The sequence below is a fragment of the Apiospora marii genome (assembly GCF_038362585.1).
Source record: "Apiospora marii strain CBS 49790 chromosome Unknown utg000014l_segment0_segment0, whole genome shotgun sequence".
Lineage (NCBI taxonomy): Eukaryota > Fungi > Ascomycota > Sordariomycetes > Amphisphaeriales > Apiosporaceae > Apiospora > Apiospora marii.
The window spans coordinates 201,439-223,779 of record NW_027117385.1 but is presented as its reverse complement, the minus strand read 5'-3'; the positions used below and the strand labels follow the sequence as shown (position 1 = coordinate 223,779).

The 22,341-nt window shown below is 55.7% G+C and overlaps 7 protein-coding genes across 7 annotated transcripts; 5 read left to right on the top strand and 2 right to left on the bottom strand.

Moving 5' to 3' along the window:
- Nucleotides 1-838: 838 nt before the first annotated feature.
- PG985_016255 (uncharacterized protein) lies at nt 839-3,913 on the top strand (the record flags this gene model as incomplete). The annotated part of the gene is made up of 1 exon (XM_066836021.1): nt 839-3,913. One exon carries the CDS (start codon nt 839-841, stop codon nt 3,911-3,913), a length of 3,075 nt encoding a protein of 1,024 aa, XP_066676037.1.
- Nucleotides 3,914-5,099: 1,186 nt separating this feature from the next.
- PG985_016254 (40S ribosomal protein eS24) lies at nt 5,100-5,953 on the bottom strand (the record flags this gene model as incomplete). Its single annotated transcript, XM_066836020.1, has 3 exons — nt 5,100-5,179; nt 5,247-5,494; nt 5,871-5,953. 3 exons carry the CDS (start codon nt 5,951-5,953, stop codon nt 5,100-5,102), a joined length of 411 nt encoding a protein of 136 aa, XP_066676036.1.
- Nucleotides 5,954-6,446: 493 nt separating this feature from the next.
- Nucleotides 6,447-7,627, top strand: PG985_016253 (Protein-lysine N-methyltransferase EFM3; the record flags this gene model as incomplete). Its single annotated transcript, XM_066836019.1, has 2 exons — nt 6,447-6,677; nt 6,836-7,627. The coding sequence occupies 2 exons, from the start codon at nt 6,447-6,449 to the stop codon at nt 7,625-7,627; spliced, it is 1,023 nt and encodes a 340-aa protein (XP_066676035.1).
- A 1,834-nt stretch (nt 7,628-9,461) lies between these two features.
- On the top strand, nt 9,462-10,601 carry PG985_016252 (FMN-linked oxidoreductase; the record flags this gene model as incomplete). The annotated part of the gene is made up of 1 exon (XM_066836018.1): nt 9,462-10,601. The coding sequence occupies one exon, from the start codon at nt 9,462-9,464 to the stop codon at nt 10,599-10,601; it is 1,140 nt and encodes a 379-aa protein (XP_066676034.1).
- Nucleotides 10,602-11,414: 813 nt separating this feature from the next.
- PG985_016251 (GTP cyclohydrolase-2) lies at nt 11,415-12,781 on the top strand (the record flags this gene model as incomplete). The annotated part of the gene is made up of 3 exons (XM_066836017.1): nt 11,415-11,723; nt 11,773-12,681; nt 12,734-12,781. 3 exons carry the CDS (start codon nt 11,415-11,417, stop codon nt 12,779-12,781), a joined length of 1,266 nt encoding a protein of 421 aa, XP_066676033.1.
- Nucleotides 12,782-16,247: 3,466 nt separating this feature from the next.
- Nucleotides 16,248-16,838, bottom strand: PG985_016250 (uncharacterized protein; the record flags this gene model as incomplete). Its single annotated transcript, XM_066836016.1, has 1 exon — nt 16,248-16,838. One exon carries the CDS (start codon nt 16,836-16,838, stop codon nt 16,248-16,250), a length of 591 nt encoding a protein of 196 aa, XP_066676032.1.
- A 3,222-nt stretch (nt 16,839-20,060) lies between these two features.
- Nucleotides 20,061-22,285, top strand: PG985_016249 (uncharacterized protein; the record flags this gene model as incomplete). Its single annotated transcript, XM_066836015.1, has 3 exons — nt 20,061-20,086; nt 20,370-21,104; nt 21,244-22,285. 3 exons carry the CDS (start codon nt 20,061-20,063, stop codon nt 22,283-22,285), a joined length of 1,803 nt encoding a protein of 600 aa, XP_066676031.1.
- Nucleotides 22,286-22,341: the final 56 nt, after the last annotated feature.

The following is a 22,341-nucleotide window of genomic DNA, read 5'->3' as shown; positions in this document are numbered from 1 at the left end:
TGCAAGGAACGGATGCGTATGTGAAAGTCTTCTGGCATACATGCCCGCCCAAACAGCCGGCTACGTATCGAGGCGAAGACGTACATGGCCAGGGGCTACCGACTTCACTTTCATAAGCAGCCCAGGCCAGTAATAAGGCAAGAACACTTCCTTCACACTATCGATCATCAAGTTAACAAAGTTGGTGCCGAGTCACTTCCATTTTGTGGAGGTAGTCAGACCTGCTTACCTCCGGCGTACGCGTCTAATGACAATTGCCTTTGCGATATAACCAGATGGTGATTTTCAACTGCTCGCTGCTTCCGGTCTGTATTATTCTGCGAGCACCTGTGGGGTTTCAACGCAAACGTTGGACAGCTACTCACGTTCCTGTAAGCAAGAGTAGTGATGTACCCAACGCTGAACCTTGCCTGGGCCACTCAGGGGTAGAAAAGAAGACCAATAGGGAAGGGGCAAAGGGGAAGTGTTTGTTGATGCAAACGTGGCTATAAGCAAACAACGACGAACCCGGTCTATCCCCAGCTGTTCCTAGCACAATAACAGTACTGCTTTCAGCCATGGCTTTTGCTATAACGAACAAGTTTGTCATCTCAGGCGAGGCAGAGAAAGGGTCTGGTTCGCTATGTAGCCGAGGCCCCAAGACAATGGGACTCGTCCTATAAGAGGCGTGTCGATGCCGTGATCTTCGGCACGAGGCAACAGTACTTCTTCGACAGAGAAAGTAGCAGGAACAGCAGAGACAGCAAATTCGCATAAAATACTATCTTACACCAAAATCAACTAACTGCGACATCTTGGTACACACGGTTCCCAATTCCCCTGAATTTGGAAAGACACAATGGCGGATAACGGGAATAACGGGGCCGAGCCCGACAGGACTCTCTTGGAAGAGGTGAGGAACAACATGGTTGAGCTCAACCAGAACATGTCCTTGATCATCCGCAAAAAGGGCGCGAACCTGCTGATCCGGGTCGCGGCGCCGGACGGCAAATACTTCTCGGAGTTCCTCGGCGCCATCCTCCGCGACGACGGGGGCTACACCCACGCGGGGAACGTGGACTGGGCCCGGGTCAAGCGGTGGGTCGTGACCATGATTAACGACTCGGTGGGCGAGGACACCGAGGACGGAGAGTGGGCGCGGACGGACGTCTATACAGACCACACCTTCAACGACCGGGGACATCCTCACGACGACGTCCGGTTTTCCTCCGCTGTGGCGCTCTGGGAGATGGGCAAAATCAGGCTCCCTGTGCAAAGGAACGGGCTGGAGTACTTTGAGTTCCGGAACACGAAACTCTTTGAAAAACACGGGGTCTTGCCATCCGTGGAGGAGGTGCCGGTGGAGGATGAAGTTGAAGGGGGCGGTGACAGGCGCCTCCCATCCGCTGGCGCAGGCGCAAGCGCCTCCGAGGCGAGAGTACAGCCAGAGGCAGACAAGGAGATGCGCGAAACCCCCATCTCGTCCGAAGAGGCCCACCACCGAACCCGGGTGCTGCAACTGATATCGAGCCAAGACAGCAACCGCAAGTTGGACCGGTGGAGTTACTGGCACGAAAGGGTCTGCGCCTTCTTCCAAGTGGAAAACTCGTTGGACCAGTCGTGGGCGCCGTTGCGGATCCCCGGGCTTCGCCGCGAGATTGACCCCTACCAGTTGGCCGGGGCCTACTGGCTGCTGACCCGGTACTCGGTGCATCGGATCGCCGGGCCCATCCTCGGCGACGACCCGGGCCTGGGCAAGACCACCATCCTGATCGTGGCGATTCAGATGCTGTGTCACGCCCACGAGGCCTGGGAGGACGTCAAGAAGTTCCGGGAGCGGGCCGAGTCCGAGTTTCAACACAACCCGAGCAACACCCTGCCCGGAGAGGTGTGTCCCTCTCAGAAGGACGTAACGGCCAAGTACGGCCTCCAGTGCCCGTGCGTGAATCGCGGGTGGACGCGAATCATCGTGGAGTACATGCCCAACTGGCCGAGCATCGTCATCTGCCTGAAAGGCCAGGGCATCCTGACTTGGGTGTCGGAATGGGAGAAGACCGTGGGTCCGGACTCCCTCCTCCGGCTGTACGTCAACAAGGACGACTTCCAAGGCAAGCCGCACCTAGAGGACTTTGTCCGAGAGATGGGCGACGCCCCGATGCCTGAAGAGATGCCCAAGGATTGGGCCGAAGGGGACGCTCCGCTGTTCAAGGCTAGAATGGGCTTCCAAGGGGGTAGCCGCCACGTGCTCCTCTCGCCAAGTTCCACGTGCCGCAGACTGGTAAAGACAAGCGACAAATCAGGTTTCCTCAGAGCTACTAGCAAGAAGGAGGTTCCGGTGCCAGTCGCCGGCTGTGCCATCTTGGCCTTGGACGAAATGCACAAGTATAATGGCTCCTTTACCCAACCTTTCGAGCTGTTGAAGATTCTGGACGCGCATCCCACCCAGCCCACACTGGCCGTGGCGGTTTCCGGGAGTCTCGGGTCGTTGGGCCCGCGCGGGTGGCGGTACATGTTCGACCACACCCGCAAGCATTGCCGCGAGGACAAGCTGGGAAGGCTGGGGAAGGGAGACAAGGCAGAAGGCTGGAACGAGATGGTCAACGACTGGGAGTACCTGCAAGACCATATCAGCGACGACAACGCGGACAAGCAGAATCCCTTCATAGAGCGTCTGGGCAGATTGCGAGAGGATTGGGACACCGTGATGGGCCAGATATTTGTTCGCCGTGGCCAGAAGGATACATACCGCAACAGGCCAATACTGGGCATCCAGGAGCCGTTGTACGAGACGTGGCCACTCGACATACCAAACGGCTCGGAGAGGAAACGCCTCATAGCCTACTTCCAGATTGTAAAGGGGGAAATGGAGCAGCACCAAAAGAAGCTAAAAACCCCTCGGTCGCTGGCTAAAACGCAACAAGCGGTTCTACAGAATGCCGACAAGAGCGAAGCCCTCTACGTCGTCCAGTGGACGTCGACATTTCCAATAGTCGCCTATTGGGCTAAGATATTCCCCACGACCCTTGGGACGTACTTGAGGGCCGACACGGACCTGAGAAAGCTGGCGACGGACTTTTCGAAAGCCGTGCTGAACTCGGCGCCGGGCAACAGGAGCCCCGAGGTCATCAACAGAAAGCTGGAGCAGGACAACCCGTTCTGGGAAAAGGTCGGCAAGCTGCAGGCGACCTCGCCCAAACTGACCAAGCTCATCGACTTCATCAACCGGGAGCTCGTCGGCTCCAAGCTGGCGGACCGCCCCGCGGCGCAGCAGAGGGACGCCGGCCCGGAGGACGGCAGCTTCGTGCGCCACCTGCTCGTCTTCGTGCAGGCCCCGATCACGGCGTACCTGGCGGCCCTCGTCCTGCACCGCGCCGTCGGGCCGCGCGCCGACGTCTTCCTGGTCCACGCGGACCTGCCGCCCCAGAACAAGACCAAGAACGAACACTGGCACTCGCGGGAGGCCTTCGAGCGGACGTTCAACGAGGCGTGCAACGAGCACTCCCGGAACAAGATCGTCGTGCTGACCTACCACATGGGCGGCACGGGGGGCAACCTGCAGAGGGCGTCCATGGCGGTCTTGCTCGACGTCCCGCCTAGTTCGGCGGACAGAGACCAGGCTTGCAATCGGGTCAACCGACGCGGTCAGACGGGCAAGCCTCACATTGTCGAAATGTATTATAGAAATCACATGAGCGAGGACCAACAGAAGCGGGTCAACGACGGCATCAAGGAGGTGGCCGAAATCGATTGGGAAAAATACGGGGTGATGGATGATGGGAGAAAGAACCAGGAGGGGGAGGACGTGGTGGAAGAGGAGAACGGGGAGAAGAGCGACGTGGAAGAGAATGGCAGCCACGAGGGCGCAGGAGATAGCCAAGGAACCAGTGCCAGCAGCGACGTGCAATTCCTTGGGGAAAACTCCCTGGTCGAGTAGAAGTAGAAGTAGTTTCCCGCCCAATTTAGCGAGAACAATAGAGGCAGGCCACCACGATCATTTACTCAGTGTTGAAGTCCTGCAGTAACACGCGCTGATTCTCAATAACAGTAATGGTTTCCTCTGAGTGACTGGCTCCAAGAGGGACAGCAGTAAGTTCGTCGAATGGTGCTCGTTTTACTACTTGACATCCATGGTGGACGACTATCTTCTCATAAGGACTAGCATTAATTCATCGCAAGTAGACAGATGGATGCGCAATCGACTGGCGCAAGGAAGAATCCTAACTCTCCCCATGAGTAGGAAACTCGGTTCAAATAGTACCGCAGGTTGCGTGAAGTCTCTTCCTATCATGGCGTGCACATCCACAAGAACAAGCAGATACAGTGACCCCAAGAGATGATCATTGCAAGATTAAATTCGGAGGGCAAAAGCCAGAGCGGGTAGGATCAAGCGTCTGGAAACGAAATTGTAATAATCAGCTGTGAGTGAACCAGGCGTCATAGATGGATGATACAACATCTTAGGGGCGAGATTGATCTTGCTTGGTGCGCTTCAAACAGTGTAGGATAATTGCGAATGGAGATGGAGCGTCGGATATGTAAAGGCAAAGGCATCAGTAAAGCAATGCGCATCATAGGTTCTGGCGCGAATTCAAGTGAAGAGATAACTGGCGTCTTCGACCTCATGGGTGGTGGATTGCAAGCTTGAATGAACTGGTTAAGTCAATTCGCATGGGAAACTGTCCCAATGGGAGTGTACAACAAAAATACGAATGGGAGGTCTCATGGCAATTTATCACATCTTCCTATGTAGGACTCTTGCTGCCATGGTTTGCCAGCAACACGGATCACAAGAGGCAGCAGCAGGACTCAAGATCGGAAAGATGGCTTAGTACTTTTTGTCATGATTGTTTTCAGAACCGGAAAACCCTTTATTGTATGCTACCGTGAATGGGGAAGAAATTCGTCTCATTCATGTCCAGCCGTTGCCTCGAAACAAGGTCCGCCAGCCCAATATCAATAGGCTGTTGCGAGACCGAGGCCAGTATACGTACGGACCAGATGCCTTTCACATCTGGATGCCGTTGATCTGTATAATGCACACAATAGATGCACCCATAAGCCAGCCGATGTCCAGAGCCAAACCCACTCCGCCAAAGACAAAAACGCCTGAATCGAGTCGTCTATTTCTCCTTCTTGGCCTTGGCACCCTTGACCTTGGCAGTGCCGCGGAGGGTCTTCTGGCGGTTCTTGCGCTGCTTGCCTGTTCACCAAGTAAGTCAGTATGGTTGGTTCCGAATTCAGGGAAAATTTCGCGATGGAAAACGTACGCTGTTGGCGGGACGCGCGCTCGGGCTTGGTGGCGAGGCCGACACGGACCAGGCGGTACTGGGGCTCGAACTTCTTCATGGCCTCGGGGGAGTCGTAGACCAGAGCGAAGCCGGTGGTCTTGCCACCACCGAACTGGGTGCGCAGGCCGAAGACGGAGACCTGGTCCTTCTGGGCCTTGTACATGCCGGAGATCTTCTCACGGAGCTGCTCCTTAGAGATGTTGGGGCGGCCGGGGTGCAGGATGTCACTGAAGAAGAGAAAACACGAAGGTCAGTTTCTATCGCTCAAATCATGCTCGGTTTCCCGGAAGCAGCCTGCACTCGAAGTGCAGCTCAAGACTTGTGCCAGACAGAACTGCCCTCCATCATCTTCGTGATCGCAATCGCAATAGCCAGGCAGAAGAAAAGACCTCTTCAAATCAATCAATCGATCATTTTTCTTCTTTCTTTCATTTTGTTTGCCACGAAGCTGCCGGTCGGGTCGGGACGCGAAGATGATGGATTGGATGGCTCTGTCGAAATTGACATCGCTCGAAGTGATTCGACTCATTCGGCAAGCAGACGAAGCAGGCGGCGGGCGGTTCGAGTCTTTTTTTGCTTGGGAATGGAGGAATTGTTACTCACACGACCATCTGCTTGCGACCCAGAAGAGGGTTGCGGATGAACTTGCGAGTTCGCAGGGTGACGGGGGTCTCGGAGTCAGCCATTTTGACGATCGGGCGCGGATGTCTGCTGATCGAGGTTGTCGGTGATGGTTGAGAGAAATGGCTATTTGAGAGGGGTGGAAGGAAATGTCGACTTTCGCCTTAATTTTTCTTTCTGACCTTAGTGGTTCAGTATCCGCTCTTGCTGGGTGTGCGTCGCTTTGCTTGGCTTGGGCTAGCCCAGGGTGCGGCAATGGTCTGTGCTTTCTTCGCGCTGGTGGATTGGTGCCCTTTTTTTTCGCACCTCGAAGCCCTACCCTAATCAATTGAAAACTGTGGCTTGTGCTCTCTGCTTTTTTCTGACTGGCCCTACCCAGCCATAAGTAGCCACAGCCACAGTTGACAGCCTCCAACGGCCATGTTTGTCCAGCATCTCACTGCTCCACATTTCCCGAGGTGCCGTTCCTTGTCACCCACTTGTCATTCAGTCGAGTTGGCAGAGCCGCAATGAAGATTCTCAATCTCCATTTCAATTTGTCATTGTCTAAATTGTCCAATGGATGAAGTGGGCGTCAACCGCTTCTGCAGCCAGTACTTGCAGCTGGAAAGGGACCTTGATTTTCCCAGTGGTCAGGTCCTGAGGGAGGCTCATGTACAAGATGCCCTGCACCGTCGGCTCTTTGCAGATGACGCTCTGGCGCATCCACCCCCGGCTAGATATCAGCTTCGAGTCCTGAAAGAGTTGGTCTCGAGGATCGAAACGAGCATCGAGGACTGGGATGAACATGTACGGTATATACCTACAAGCACACGAAACACGAGAAGACGTTACTGAAGCTTTGCCATCCTTTCAATTGTTCTTGCCTTTCATGTTTCCCTTCTGCGTCCCATCTTGCGCTATACCCGTTTCCCATCAGAATACCCCAGCCTGACTCCATTTCCTAGGAAGTATCCGACGATCTGATGACCCATCTCTCTGAGCTGCTTGCGTCGCCCTTACCGGAGGAGCTCATTGCTGTTCAGCAGAAGGCATATGTCACCTATTCACAAACGTTGCTTAGTGGCGACTCTACGCCTGCGACAGGCCTTTACCCTCATGTTACTCTGCTCGAGTCGCGCCAGCTCATTTCAGCCGGCGGGACCACAGGGCTTCGGACCTGGGAAGCTGCCCTCCATCTCGGCCAGTATCTCTGCGCAAACCCTTCTTTGGTGCAGAACAAGCGGGTACTTGAGTTGGGCGCCGGGACCGGCTACGTCGCGATCCTGTGCGCCAAGCATCTGGGTCCATCCCAAGTCATTGCCTCGGACGGGTCGGACGATGTCGTGGCTAACCTCCCCGAGAGCTTCTACGTGAACGGGCTGCAGGATTCCCGGGCCATCTCCGCCATGGATCTCAAATGGGGACAGGCCATTGTGGGGACCGAGGAGGCCGAATGGAACGGTGGTCAGCCTCTGGATCTCGTTCTCGGCGCCGACGTGACATACGACGAGAGCGTCATCCCGTCGCTCGTGGGCACCATAGACGACCTGTTCGACATGTTCCCTCGCGTTCTCGTGATCATATCTGCCACTGAAAGAAACCGCCGCACCTTTGATGCTTTCATCAACGTCTGCCAGAAAAGAGGCCTCAACATTCAGGAGGTAGATTTTGACATTGCGCCCCGAGACAAACAGACTGGTCCCTTCTACAGTGACCAGGTACCCATCCGGATCTGTAGAATCACGCGAGGGCAATAGAGCAGGTTTTGTGCGGCGCATGCCCCATGCCCCTTGTTGGTCTACTACGTATATGTTTCTTGATTGGGTCATCGTGACTGGCTTACAGCAAGTCTTGGTTTGGTCCAGAAAAAACGACCAGCAACCGTCCTCGGAGTTAAGAGCCGCCCATCAAAAACTCCGTGCATCCATCGTTCCATCGGGAAGCAAGGAATCGTATCCCAGGTGAATATGTATGCAATATGCCATAGTTCCTCCGCAAGGACGACGCCTGGCTTCGCAGATGATCTATGATGTCCCAATGTAAATGTCACAAGTCTTCCAGGCATATACTGTAGCTCGCTACGAGGAACGCATTCATGAGGCACGGAATCCTACGTGAACACCATCTTACGGACCTGGGATCCTGGGGCGTTTACATGTGACTCACCGCCGACACGACGCGGCAGGGGGAAATGCCTTATTCAGAAATGGCTAAGGATCCAGCGTATCGTGGTGGGTTATCTGCTCAACTGGTGAAGATATCTCCCGGATTTAAGCGGCAGATACCATTTTGATTGAACGTGTCCAGCACCAGGAGCGGGAACATTTGGTGTCTTACGAATAACTGGGTTGGCGATATGACCGATTGGGGGGGTCAACGGGTTCACGCATCAATTCATGGTCGACATAGATTCTTCTGTTTCTGACATTTTTCCAACTATCACGGCTTCCCGGCGCTATGTACGACGGTGCCGAGGTACAGTAGATACCTATCGAGCACGCCGGTGGATGGTTGACGCTGTGATTGGTTTGCGCACGTCTAATCTTTTCTTTTCTGGGTCAATTCTCACCCCACCTTACAGAATGCGGATTGCCGGCGACGACTCACCTTATTCTAGGCAGCTGGCGACGGCTTACCTCTGCCCGTAAATTCCACTTCGTAAATTTATCTCCGACATGCTTTGAAATCAGGTCTTGCCAGCACACGTATCACGTATTTTCGCGTTCCTGCCCCCCTCTAGGTATTACGTTAGCGGAGAGACTAACAGCTCCGCCTTTGCGCGGTGAGCAGGGTTGCAAAACCTATGTTAAGTAACATGCCGTGAATGCATGATTTCTGGACAGAGATGGGAAGCCAAGTGTGTCCTGCTTTAAGGGGGCTATTACTACGTTGGGAAGTCCTCCGGCGCGTGCTAGCTGGCAATATGGGGTCGTATGAGAGTGGCTAGACCCCCGGAAGTCTCTATCTGCCCGTCGTGTCGATAAATGGACCCTATGCAAGCTGCTTGGCATCGGCACAGCAGCAAAGGAATGGGGGAGACTATAGCAAACGGTCCGAGTGGCTGCGAGATGGAATCGCCGGTTCCATGGGAAACGTTAGTCTCTCCGCGGTGTGTCTGTTGTTCCGCCTTAGAAATCTACTTATATAAAACTATCCGCAGGCTGTCTGCCTATTCTAATAAGGGTCCAGCTGGGAGAGGTAGCAGACTATTTATATCACTCCAGACATCCCACTACAAAACTCACCTTCGTAAAGAGTCGGTGTGTGTAGTTTAACTTCGTCGTCTAAATTCAGATCTGCGACACTTCACAGAGATAGTATCTTGATCTGCCCATCATGTCGCCCGAACAGACCGTCGAACCCCCCTCGGTTCGAGTCCGAGCCTGCGGACTTGACGCTGCTGAACAAGCCGATCGAGTTCCCCTTCTCCGGCCGGGTCGCCTCGAACCCACTGAGTTAGTACTACTACCTTTTCCCCTGACACGATATGCGTATGAGTATACCTGTCGTATATCACCACGAACTCAGACATCTAGCTGCTGCAGAAATGTGCCATGCTAATGCGAATACCACACCCCAGTGAACGCCGCCATGAGCGAGCGCCTGTCGACGTATGACGAGAAGAACCCCGAGGCCAGCGGCATCCCCATGCCGGAGCTGGTGACGCTGTACCGGCGGTGGGGCGCGGGCGGCTGGGGCCAGTTGGTGACGGGCAACGTCATGATCGACCACGAGCACCTCGAGTCGCCGGGCAACCCCATCATCCCCGCCGACGCGCCCTTCTCGGGCCCGCGCTTCGACATGTTCCGGCAGCTGGCCGCGGCCGGCAAGGAGCACGGCAGCCTGATGGTCGCCCAGGTCGGCCACGCCGGCCGCCAGACCACCGTCACCATGAGCCCCCTCAGCGCCAGCGACGTGCAGCTGGTCGCGCCCGCCATGGGCAAGACGTTCGGCGTGCCCCGGCCCGCGACCAAGGAGGACATCCAGGGGATCGTGAAGGCCTTCGCCCACGCCGCCGAGTACCTCGAGAAGGCCGGCTTCGACGGCATCCAGCTGCACGGCGCGCACGGCTACCTGCTCGCCCAGTTCCTGAGCCTGACCAGCAACCGCCGCACCGACGAGTACGGCGGCAGCCTCGAGAACCGCATGCGCATCATCCTCGAGGTGACGGCCGCCATCAAGGCCGTCGTCTCCAAGAACTTTGTCCTGGGCATCAAGATCAACTCGGTCGAGTTCCAGGAGCGGGGCTTCACGTCCGACGAGGCCACCTCCCTGTGCGAGGCCCTCGAGAAGGCCGGGTTCGACTACGTCGAGACGAGCGGCGGCACGTACGAGGCCATCGGGCAGATGTACCGGCGCGAGAGCACGCGGGCGCGCGAGGCGTATTTCGTCGAGTTCTCGGAGCAGATCGCCCAGCGGGTCAAGACGACCAAGATCTACACGACGGGCGGGCTCAAGACGGCGGCGGGCATGGTGGCGGTGCTTAAGACGGGCGTCGATGGGCTTGGCATCGGGCGCGCTGCCGCCCAGGAGCCGGACCTGCCGCGCAAGCTCTTGTCCGGAAAGGTTGGCGGCATCATGAAATACGCCATGGGCGAGGACGACGCCTGGGCCCGCGTCGGGTCCGCCGTCGTCCAGATCCAGCAGATGGGCCGCGGGCAGGATCCCATCGACCTGTCCAATGCCGAGAACGTCCAGAAGGTGGCGTCCATCTTGGCCGCGAAGAAATAAGTAGCGACATAGGAGACATAAAGCTTGCCGGGTCAAACAATCACTTCAGCGGCATGGCGATCAAGAAGGATTGGCAAAGGCGGCTCCCTCGAGTTTGAATATCACGAAGCGAGACAGTTACGGTTCCAGCCAAGCTGTTTGATTTGGGGATGGTTACTTTATTGATAATACCTGACCATTGCATTCAAAGATAGATTTTGAACAGAACGAAATATAGACAAAGAATTGGCATCCCAATCTAGGCAATTATCTAGAAACATGAGTTAGGAACACGAGTACGGCCGACACGGATAGGTTGGCGTCTCAGCATCAGCATGTGTAAGCTGACTAATGTTGGGCCTATACTGACATGCGTGATGAGCTAATGATTGATCAAACTGGGTCCCCGACAGTGAATTGAAGGGTCCTTCAATCCCTGGAGCGAGACCAGACCCAGGCGAAAAAAGAGGCTAAGGTTAGATCATCGCTGAGCGAATCTTCCTCCCCCTTCCATGGGCTATAAACAGTATCTTTCCATACGAAGGCTGCCTGAATGTGTGCAAATGACCTCCTGATCATTCTTATCTGTCATTTCAACTTCCAACCTTTGAGCGATTTCACGTGTACCATTGCCCCGGCAGAAGGAGAGTTTCCAGATCTGCTCAACTGAGTTACCCACCCCACTACAAGACTCCCCCAGAACCCCGCCATTCCCGAAGCCGAACGCCCGCCTGCCGGAACTTCCAGCAAAATCACCCAATTGCCCATAATCCTCACCTTTTGCATTACAAAAACCCATTGTCGCATGCGCAGCGCATAGCAATTGACATCCCAATGGACTCCGGGAAGGCCGATGGCCAGGCTGGGCAGCCGAGAGAGCAACCACACAGCGACAATTCGTCTCAACAACACGTGTCCACGCCGACAGAGCAGCTCCCCTCCTTCTACTCGCCACGGACACAGCCCGTCGTCACAGACCATGAGGGCGACCACAAGCTGAGGAGCGACCTGCTCAACATCTCGTCCCTAGCCGCGACCGCCAACCCCCCGACCTCGGCCCCCTCCTCCACGCACGCGACCACGACAGGCGCCACGACGCCCAGCACCGAGCAACCCCCGCCCCCCTCGCTCCTCCTCGCCGCAGTTCACCCCTCCCTCGACGCCGGGGATCGCGACGCCCAACTCGGAGCAGGCGCCCCCGCGCGGCGTGCCGGTCGACTCGGCCCGCGGCGACAACTGCAGCAAGAAGCGGCCGCGCCTGCTCGAGACCCTACCGGAAGTCCAGTGCGTCGTGCGCGCCCGCATCCCCACCGTCGCCGGCACCGAGATGTTCCTGCACCTCTACACCAACAACGTCGACGCCAAGGAGCACCTCGCCATCGTCTTCGGCCCGCACATCCGCAGCCGCTCGCTCGACGCGCCCCGCGAGGGCGAGACCGAGATGGACCGCATGGTGCGCGGCGCCTACACGGGGCGCCTGTTCCCGGGGCGGACGCAGAGTGGCATGGATGTGACAGGTGCTAGTAGTAGTTCACATACAGAAGAGTCGGCGGCGACACAGCAACAGCAAACACAGACACAGTCGGCGCCGCTGGTCCGCATACACTCGGAGTGCTACACGGGCGAGACGGCGTGGTCGGCGCGGTGCGACTGCGGCGAGCAGCTGGACGAGGCGGCGCGGCTGATGTCGCTGCCGGCGCAGGCCCAGCACGGGGGGATCATCATCTACCTGCGGCAGGAGGGCCGGGGCATCGGGCTGGGCGAGAAGCTGAAGGCGTACAACCTGCAGGACCTGGGCTCGGACACGGTCGAGGCGAATTTGTTGTTGCGGCACCCGGCCGACGCGCGGTCGTACGGCTTAGCGACGGCCATGCTGCGCGACCTCGGCCAGGACCGGGTGCGGCTGCTGACCAACAACCCGGACAAGATCCGCGCCGTCGAGGGGCCCAACCGCGAGGTCCGCGTCGTGGAGCGGGTGGCCATGGTGCCGCTCAGCTGGAAGGGGAAGAAGGGGGAGGGGTTCCGGAGCCAGGAGGTCGAGGGGTACTTGCGGACGAAGGTGAGTACTGACACAATCCACCCCGACTTGTTCAAGTTACAGGTACAATTGCATTCCACGAAGGACACTTTGCTTACCATGAAACCGTACACAGATCGAGAAGATGGGACATATGTTGGACATGGGCGGCATGCCCCCGTAAAGGAACAATGGCCAGATACATGGGTAGAAGCAACTACGTATCAAATGCCATATTGGTCGGGATGACCAATCCTCTTCTGTGAACAACATACATATGTCACGGGAGGCACTATACATACTTAGGGATACCCCCAAAGCATCTATACGACTATGCCTAGAGCGTTAGAATTAAAAGCATTACATCCAACTCTGGCTCCCAGGTCGCGGTCCCTCGTACAGTGACCGTCGCTGTCTGATGTTTTGATGCTTGCTGGCGGCCGGGCACCCAACGCTATATTGCGGCTCCAGTGTATATGTTTACCATGGCAAGTGTCAGGTTGCAATCCCACAGTTACCGGGGATATCCGGACGTTGTAGGGCTGAAGCTGCTTTTGGGCAGGATGAAAGGAGCTCAGGAGATAAGGGGAGAAGCTAGTTTCTTTTTCTCGCCTTGGATGGTCACTTGACCCTATTTGCATGCCTTATCAAACAGTTTGACAGCGGTGACATGGCAAGCTAGCAAGACATGCCAGCTCTCGATCGTGGGGATAAATGGATCGGTCTCTTGGCAATTATTTTCCCTCGAACGAACGATTTGATCCCACAAAGTCGATCCCGCCAACGTGCACGGTCGCGGGCCGTAGAGTAGGGGGTGAAGATATCAACAGGCATGATATCATAACAATCATGCGGCTGCTCCTCCTACCTACCTACTTTATCTAGTAAGCTCGAGCCTTACAGGGCCAGAACGTACACATGTAGGGCTGCTCTTGCTGTCAGTCAGTCCAAGGAGCTGAAGCTCCTGCCTTCCGTGATCTACAGACTACCAGCTACCAGTTGTTTGTGTCACGGTAGGTGGAGGATTGCGTGCGAGCCAAACAAGTGACCTACGGACCGGAGGTGGTGATGCCTGTGCACATCACTCGTCGCGCCGTTGTGGCTTACCTTGCAATTGGCAGAGGAGACGAGGTGTTGAGACCAGAAGGGGTCCAGACGTATGCAGCCAAGGCAAAACAAACCAGGCATGTTGTTTTCTACGGCACATTCATTCCCGAGTTTGGTCCCGATTGCATCGGGTTTTTTTTTCCGTTATTTTTTCTTGCTCACACTCGATGAGCCGGTGCTGGCTGGCATTTTGCTCAGATATTGCGCAATACCTGCGCAGATGCTTCGGATTGGTCGACCGTGTTAGTTTTGATATCCGGAAAATGATACCCAAGTTCAACCTGCATATTCTGGAGCCAGAGCTCCGGTAAAAGGTGGCGTTATGTGATCTGCATGTTAGTAGGTACATATGTGAGACTAATGCCCGAACAAACTGCTGCTGGTGCTGTGTTTGTCTACCCTTGTCAAGAAGCCGTTTGGTGTGATGCAACGATTAAATCAATTACAGTATGTCGGAACGTGTTTGCGTTGCCTTGCTCCAAGCTCACAAGCATGCAACGGAACACGCAATACGGCTCGCACGGGTGTCGACTTCCCCGTAATGGATGGTCGTTGGTAGATGTCCGTCCTTGATCAGGGCCTCGTACAAACCCAAAAGATCGCCGCCCCCAAGACCACCCAAGTGCCAAGAGCAAGGAAGATCAACCCGGCAAGGACCCAGTCGTCAGCAAGGTACAGAACTAAAAACGAGGAAATCTCGATATCGAAGAACCCCCAACAACCAACAAAATAGGGATGTTCATCATCAACACTTGGACAAGAGGGAGGCTATGTTCCGTATGCACCACTCCTTCGGGATTGGGGGGAGGGTGTCGTTCGTGGCACATCACGCTGACGAGTTGACATCATAATGTCTTATTCTGGAAGATGTGTCGGTCCCTGAAAGGAGATTTTTGACTTGACTCATCCCGCAACCAGCGTGTTGTCTCAACTGTAATTTGAAACACAATCGTAGGCTAAAACCCCGAACCAGCTAGTTAACTGCCCGACTAAAGCTTCCCTTCCAATCCTGGGGATAAGCAAGAAAGAAATGATGGACGCATGGATGCATGTCTGGTACGGATCATTGCTAAAAATATTGGTGCTTGGCTTCTAGCTTTCCAAACCTACGTCAATCATGTACATCTAAACCAAGAGCTCAAAAGCCCCATGACTGATTATCCCCCAATGTCGATTGAGCCAGGGCACGCATTCAGGCTGGAATTAAGGCTCCGAGGCTGTCAGGGGATCCAAAGTTACAGTACGTGCCGAGATTCCTTAATACCCTCGCCACCGCACTAGGTGTTTTTGCTAACAAACACACAGCATTTTGAGTTACGGGATCTAAAGGGTGTTAAGGAATCTCGGCACGTACTGTAGTACAGCATGATGTAGGTTAGCCGTCTAGTGTGTCCCGACTGTGCTTGTGTGGCTTGGGAGCTGAAGGTCCGCCGGGGAGCCAAGGCAAAAACAGCCTGGGGATGCGTGTAACAAGTGACAAAAACACCATGTCGGCACAAGCCGACATCCACAACCACAACGGGATGGTGGCGATCTGCTCAGGCGTCCTCTGTGGCGCCATCTTCGATTTCAGTCTGTTCTATGTCATGTAGCTAGTTGAAAATAGTACCCGGCACCATTCAGGAACTAGTCGCAGATCATCCAGAGAAACTGACTTGGGTATCTGACTATCTATCGGATGGAAATATCACGAAAATCATTGATGGGGGATCCTCACGAGGAAAAAGGAGGCACTCTTAGATAGGCTCGAAAGATTGAATGAAAATTGAATCTTGGTCAATTGGTATTTCGGTTGGTGGATATTAAGTAAGTTTTGGTATCTCTGTGCCCATGGCCTGTCTCCAATGCGGCCGGCGGGCTATTCATCTCTTCCTCTGCCTCTCTCTGCTCGCCCGCTCTATGCTTTTCCTCTTCCTATGGGTTTGGTATGTGAAAATACCCAAAACCCGATCATCATAGAATGCTGTTGTTGTTGAAAATGACAAAATAAACAAAAACCGAATGATGCTGCTGTGCTGCTAGCCCATCAAGCAAGCGCCCGTGAAAACGCCACGCCAAATAAACCCATCATACGCTTTCGAAGAAAGTGTGCGATATACAACTCCTGAGAGCCAGCCCTGTCCCGTAAAATGCCGGCCGTCGCATTCCCAGACCGGCGCGCACGCCCTTGAACTTTTTTTTCTCTTCCCAGTCCCACCCGTTCGTTCGTGCTGCACGATATCCATCAAAATGCAGTCTCTGCTGTAGTATCCCTAAGTGTCCCTGCTGGTTCGTGACCAACCAAGAAAAAGACGCGGTGAGGAAGCATTCGATGCTCCGTCTCTCCTGATTAATTATGTCACCGGGAGGTGAAGTGGGATGGATCGTCGTCATCGTCGACCAACCCAACCACTTTTTTCCTTCTTCCTTATGCCGATCATCTGTCCAGTTTTTCCCAAATCCCCACGCGTCCGCGGGGTCCCAATGGTCCAAGCCCCCAATGAGGCTCCAATATTCGACCAAGGAAGGCACCGAATAAATTGAGTGCATGTAGGTATGCGCGTTCAATAGTCGGCGGGCCCGCCGTTGCTTCTCCGGCGCCGCCCCGTGCGCAGCTCGCGCTCCGTGTCCATGAGGCGGGTCTGCACCCAGGACCGCATGGCGCGGTCCTGGCGCACCTTGTCGCAGTTGAGGAGCTCGGTGAGGGCGCGCTTGATGCCCTCGTTGACGTCGCAGAGCATCTGCTCGTCGGCAGCCATCTCGTGCATCACCTCCTCGTCGAGCACGGGGGCCAGCTGCGAGTAGACCCCGCACACGTTGCTGGCAGCAGCGGGAGGGATGGACGACCGGCGGCGGTGCTGGCGAGATCGGGGCGGCGACAGGGAGGCGACGCTGCCGGAGCTGCTGTTGCTGCTGATGGAGGAGTTGGAGGAGCGGGGGTTCAGCATCCGCGTCGGGGACGACGAGGGCGAGGTCACGGCCGTGGAGGAGGTGGTGTAGAGGGGGCACAGCTCGTGCATGTGCTGCTGCAGCTCGTCGTGCTGGTTCTGGAGGAGGAGGTATTTCTGCATGACGAAGTCCCCGTTGTGGTGATGGTGTTGCTGCTGCTGCTGGGCAACCCGGTCCAGCTGCTGTTCAAACGTGCCGCTATACATGGTGGCTGACGGTATGCGGTGTTGTTGTTGAGGTTGAAGAAGAGGAGTTTGTTATTTGAGTAGTAGCAATAGTAGTAGTTACAAGATGCTCTAGTCTGGTGCGTGGTCCTAAAAGTACTACGGGCGAGCGCATCGGAGTAGATGTGGTTCTCGTCGTTATGAGCTGGTGACAATGGGTTGGTATGTGGCTGAGGTTAGGAATGCGCCTTGTTGTCGTGGTGGGAGGAGTAGTAGTTGGGATGGATGTATTGTCATGAAACGACTTGGTAGAAAGGTAGATAGATTTCCTGGGGAGCAGGGAGTCTTATTTTCCTTTGGAAATTGGAGGAGGGAGGCCACGATAATATAAGAAGAGAAATAAGTTGTTCAGCTCTCGGCGGTGACGTGATAGCCCTGGGGGTAGGTCTAGTAAGAGGTACAGTAGAGTGTACACAATTGATGTGTCGTTGTGTGTGTGTGTGTGTGGCACCGGGGGCGGGCTGAAAGGTCCTTGGGTTAAGTACTTGTACTCTTTCTCTTTTTTCTCGATCTCGTGCAGTCCGTCCGCCGGTCCTCTCTCCCACTTATTCCTTCCACTGCCAGGCTCTATTTCTCCTAGAAGAAGTTGCGAGTTGATTGCTCTGCCCTGTCGATCCCTAATTGGGCCCCCGTTGGGATTGGGTGGTGGGCATCCGGATATGGGCCAGTTTCAGAGGGAAGCAAGTCGTTATCGCACGTGGCAGAGGGTGGTAGCAGGAGGTGACGCGGCCGCAATCACGATTTGATGTAGATCTCCACACCGACAAAATAAGGTCGAATCGGGTACTAGGAGATTATGAGGCCAGCCCAGAGCTTGACAGATAGAATAAAAAAAGATGCGTTGTAGTAATTTTTGTGTGGGATAATTAAATCGGATATCTTGTTTTTTGGTGTTGCCCCAAGAGATGAGGGATGAGTTGTAGGCAAGTTGCAGGCAATCACCCGGCAGGATGGAGATTGATTGGCGCTGACTAGGTAGGGAGATGGGATGGATGGATGTATTTTTGTGATAGAGTGACAACCAAGCAAGCACACACTATTGACAATCGGCAATGATAATCGATCGAGGAATCAAGGAGGCAGGGTAGGATGCGGCGGGAGGATGTGTGGTGGTTTTTATCTATTGTTGCTTGCCGCCAGCGATACGCAGGACGCAGAGCTAATGTATGCAGGCAGGCCTGTCCCCAAGTGCGACCTATGATATCCGTTTCCAAATAACGTTTCCCTACGAATTTGGTGTGGTTGAGACGGAAATGTGTGGCTACCCAATGCCAACGGTGCGGCAGTTTTCTGATAACCTGAGCGGTGCTCCTATGCGAGGTAGTGAGTGGTAGGTAGCAACGGGAGTCCAAGTTCGTCCAAGCGTGTAAAGCGTGTGTGTGTGCATGCGCCAGTAGCGCGGGTTGGCGATGGTTCAGGTTCGCAGCTGCCTCTAGTGCTACTTTAGTAGGAGAGTCAGGCTAGCTGGCAGCCGAGGAAAAGTTGGGACCGGCTCTGTCTTCCAGCGCCAGGACTTATATAGCGCTAGCCAGCATCACGGCCCCCGCTAGATCAGATGCAGATGTGCTGCCCGCTTCTAGGTGGCAGCCACCGAGATAAGTCAGGATCCGGCTCAGGGCGAGGGCGTTTGACGCTGCGACAAGCAATTGGGTTTGTGTGTGTGATGTGGTATGATGGTAACGCTGTTGCCCTCAGAACCCCCTGCCGTATCGCCCCGAGTCTCCGAGTCCCCTAGCCGTCCAGACTTCTAGGCGCGGCGGGGAAAGGGAATTGGGGGGGAGATGGGCAAATCTTTGTCAATGAAATGCGATGGAGCTCACCGGTGGGGGGTTAATAGGACCGTACGATGGGTTTCATGCTGTCCCATTGGGTGTCCATTATGTTTGTATTACCCTTACCTTACCCTGCCAAAAAGTCTCCCTCTGCCTCACCCCCTCATTTACCCCTTGGCTGGCTTGCAACTTTTTGGGCAACCTTCGATCATAGAACGCTCCAGCCCCGATGGGGCAACTTTTTTCGATAGCTCCCCAAGCTACTGGCCCGGCTGGCTGCGGTGGCTGCGCCGGCCAGCGGGCCCTGGTTTAGCTGTTAGGGAGAAGGACGATAAGTCACAAAACGGCGCCCGTTAGATTCAGCTTCGCCTCGGCTGAGATCAACCACTCTGACGTGACGCCCACGAAATTTCCCTGAAATTGTCAACTTAATTTTTTCTTTTCCTCAACACTAGAAGGGCCTAGGTTGGGTGTGACGGAATACTGCGAGAGAAAGGTCGACAGAAACTCGGCATAATGCCACAGTAACTGCCTCCTCCTCCTCCCGGCGTCACGATCAAGTGGCATCACTCGGCACACGCGAGCCAAAGGGAAAAAACCGCGCGGCTTGCTTTGCATCGCCGATAGATATCCGTTTCCATGTTTCCATGACAAACAAAACAGACGGCTTGGCAGGCTGGACAATTCTCGGACGCGCCATGGGATTGTGGAATGTCGCCATTGTAGTCGTATGCATGCAAGAACCCAGGGGAGGGGAGGGTGACAGACACGAGGGGTCTTGGGAACCCTTGAACGTCCGATTAAAAAATTATGACAAGCCAATGCGATCTCAGCGTTTCCCCAAGATGCCAAGTTGCAAACATCCGAGTGCAGTTCGTGCGGGGTTTTAGCTGCATAGGTAAGGAAGGGAGAGCCCATAGATAGCAACGCCGCCCTCTGATACGGCGCCCAGCGCTTGCCGGCCCAGAGTTCAGACTTTCCCAAAATTCTGGAGGCCAAGCTGTCAGAGCGGACAATGCTGCAGCCCAGCACAGCAGCTGACAGCGGCGCAGCGGGACCCTTCGAGCCGACAATGGGACAATTGAACGGCATTCTCCTTGCGCAACTATCGACGAAAACACAAATAGCAAAACCTTCACCCGGTACCGAGGACTCTGCCGATATTCGGTGAAACAAGCTCTTGATGTTTCGACTGAAAGCCGATTGATTGCTGGTACTCAACCTGGGACCTCATCTGTTTCTATCGCCGTTTCTGTTTGAAAAAGTCGAGCTGCCTGGGAGGATATCCCCAGATCTACGGACTCCAGGAATCCTCACCCACGACAAGGGCCATCCATCAATGAGGAGGTCCACCAGTAAAAAGGCTCGCTTTGCCTGCCATGCTTGCAGGTACGTTGGCATTGCGGCTACGACTCCATTGCATACCTTAGTCATGAACCGCCGCGGTGAGACCCGTCCGTACCCGCTCATTCATCGCATCTCATTATCAGACGACTGAAGCGAAGATGCACCAAAGAGGTGCCGTCTTGCTCCCTAGTAAGATCTCACCACCACTTCCCTTTTTCAAACATCTTGCATATCTTGTGAATGGGCCGAAAAGAAGAAAGAAAAGTGCCAAGCGAAATAAATAACTTACGCTCTGGCTGTGAAATAAGTGTATCCGGCTTGACAAGGACTGCGCGTACCCTGCACGGGCGTACATACCGCCGGCCGACGACTCAGGGGCTCCTCCCACTAGTAGTACTGCCAAAACGTCGACACGAAGTAGCAATGAAGTGAACGGCAGCGATGGCAGGCCTGCAGCGGCTGCGCCTGCATCAAGAGGATCGTGTGAGACGACGAGCGGCTTCCCCGCGCTCTACTTTCTCGATCCCGAGAACAGCGTTCCACGGTTGCCATCGTCGTCCACCGTCTGCCCCCAACGTGCTGCGCCCGACCCGCTGCTGGACGGGCTCTGGTCCAGCTTAGATGAAGAGGTACCGGGCCTGGACGCAGCAGTCGCTCGCTACTTCGCGACCGTCCACTGCTGGCTGCCCATCCTCAGCAAGAAGCAGCTGTACCGGACCCTCGCGCAGCAGCAGCAGCCGGCCCAGAGGACCGACACGAACTTCGCCCTGCTGCTAACATGCATGCGCCTGCTCACCACGAGACCTTCTTCCCCGGGCCATCAACAGGAACCAGCCGCCGCAGCAACGTGCCCGCGGTACCTGTCCGCCAAGGAGGGCCTGACGAAAGCCGAGACGCGATGCCTGCCGTCCCTCGCGCTGCTCCAAGCGACCATCCTCGTGGCCGCCCACGAGCTCGCGCACGGCATCTACCCCGCGGCCTACCTCAGCGCCGGCCACGCCGCCCGCCTGGGCATCATGATGGGCTTCCACGACCGGGAGCACGGCCCCCAGATGTTCCAGAGCCCCGTGACCTGGACTGGGCGAGAGGAGGAGCGGCGGGCGTGGTGGGCGGTCGTCATCCTGGACCGGTACGTAACTTTCAGATCAAATAAAGTAACATAAGATCTCTTTCCTACGACCTACGTGCCTATTTACCTAAGAAATACGACATGGTGAGGAATACGAAGAAGTACTTGCTAAAAAGTGAAAACCTGCTCGTGTCTGCAGCCTAGCCCATCAAGGCATCCATGGCCTGCCCCTAGCGGCCCCGGAACCCCATCCGGGGGAGCTACTCCCCGCACCCGACGAGTCTTGGGACCTGGGGGCGATCGGGGTAAACGAGGCCCTGTTCGTCATGGCATCGTCTACTAGCAGCAGAAGCGCGGCGTCGAACCCGACAGAAGCGTCGTCGATGACCATCAATACTGGGTCCTTTGCCAACCTGTGCCAATCAGCCCACCTCCTCGGGCTCGTCTTACGACACCGCGAGGAGCTGGGCCGGAGGCAGCCCCAACTGCCGCAGCTGCAGCAGCAACAACAGCCCATGGTGGCGAATGGTACCGTTGCTTCTGCAGGGACTACAGGTATCAGTGATGGGGAGATCGGTTTCCACATCCGCGAAGCCCGGCAGCTGCACCACGCCACCTCCGCTTTTACCCGGCACTTGTGCAGCCGCAGCAATAGCAGCAGCCAAGCCGTCCCCGTCGATCCCGGGGTCCTTGGCACTGGGGTAGCATCAGCAGCAGCAGCACCCGTAGCAGTCTCGGCGGCCATGGCGGTGACGTTCTCGGCTCGCGTCATCCTGTGCGGCCTGTACGCCTGCAACGAGCGCTGGGAGGGCTGCACGCGCTCGGCCGAGGAGACGGAGCTGCAGCAGCTGGCGCTCGGTGGTATCTATGAAGTGGCACGCGAGGTGGCCGGCCTTGCGCGGCGGCAGCTTCAGCTCATCTTGACGACGTCGGCGGATGGACTACAGCTCCACCAGGACGAAGAAGAGGAAGGAGAAGAGGATGATGGAGAAGTCCGGTGTAACCTCAGCCCGCTCATCTGCCATTGTCTGTATCAGGTCGCCGGGGAATGCGAATGGCTCGTCCTCGAGGACGAGAACTGCGAGGCCGACGCGTGGATCCAGGACGTCGTGGAATTGCTGGCGATTATGGCGCAGAGGTGGCAGGTCGCCGGCGCGTACCTGGCGGATATCACGAGTTGGCCGAGCTACAAGCAGGTGTTGAATGCAAGGCTTGAAGGTATGGATATCGCGGCGCAGTAATATCAATGGCATACTCAGTTGCCAATCTTGGATCGTTGGGAGGTTTGGTATAACCG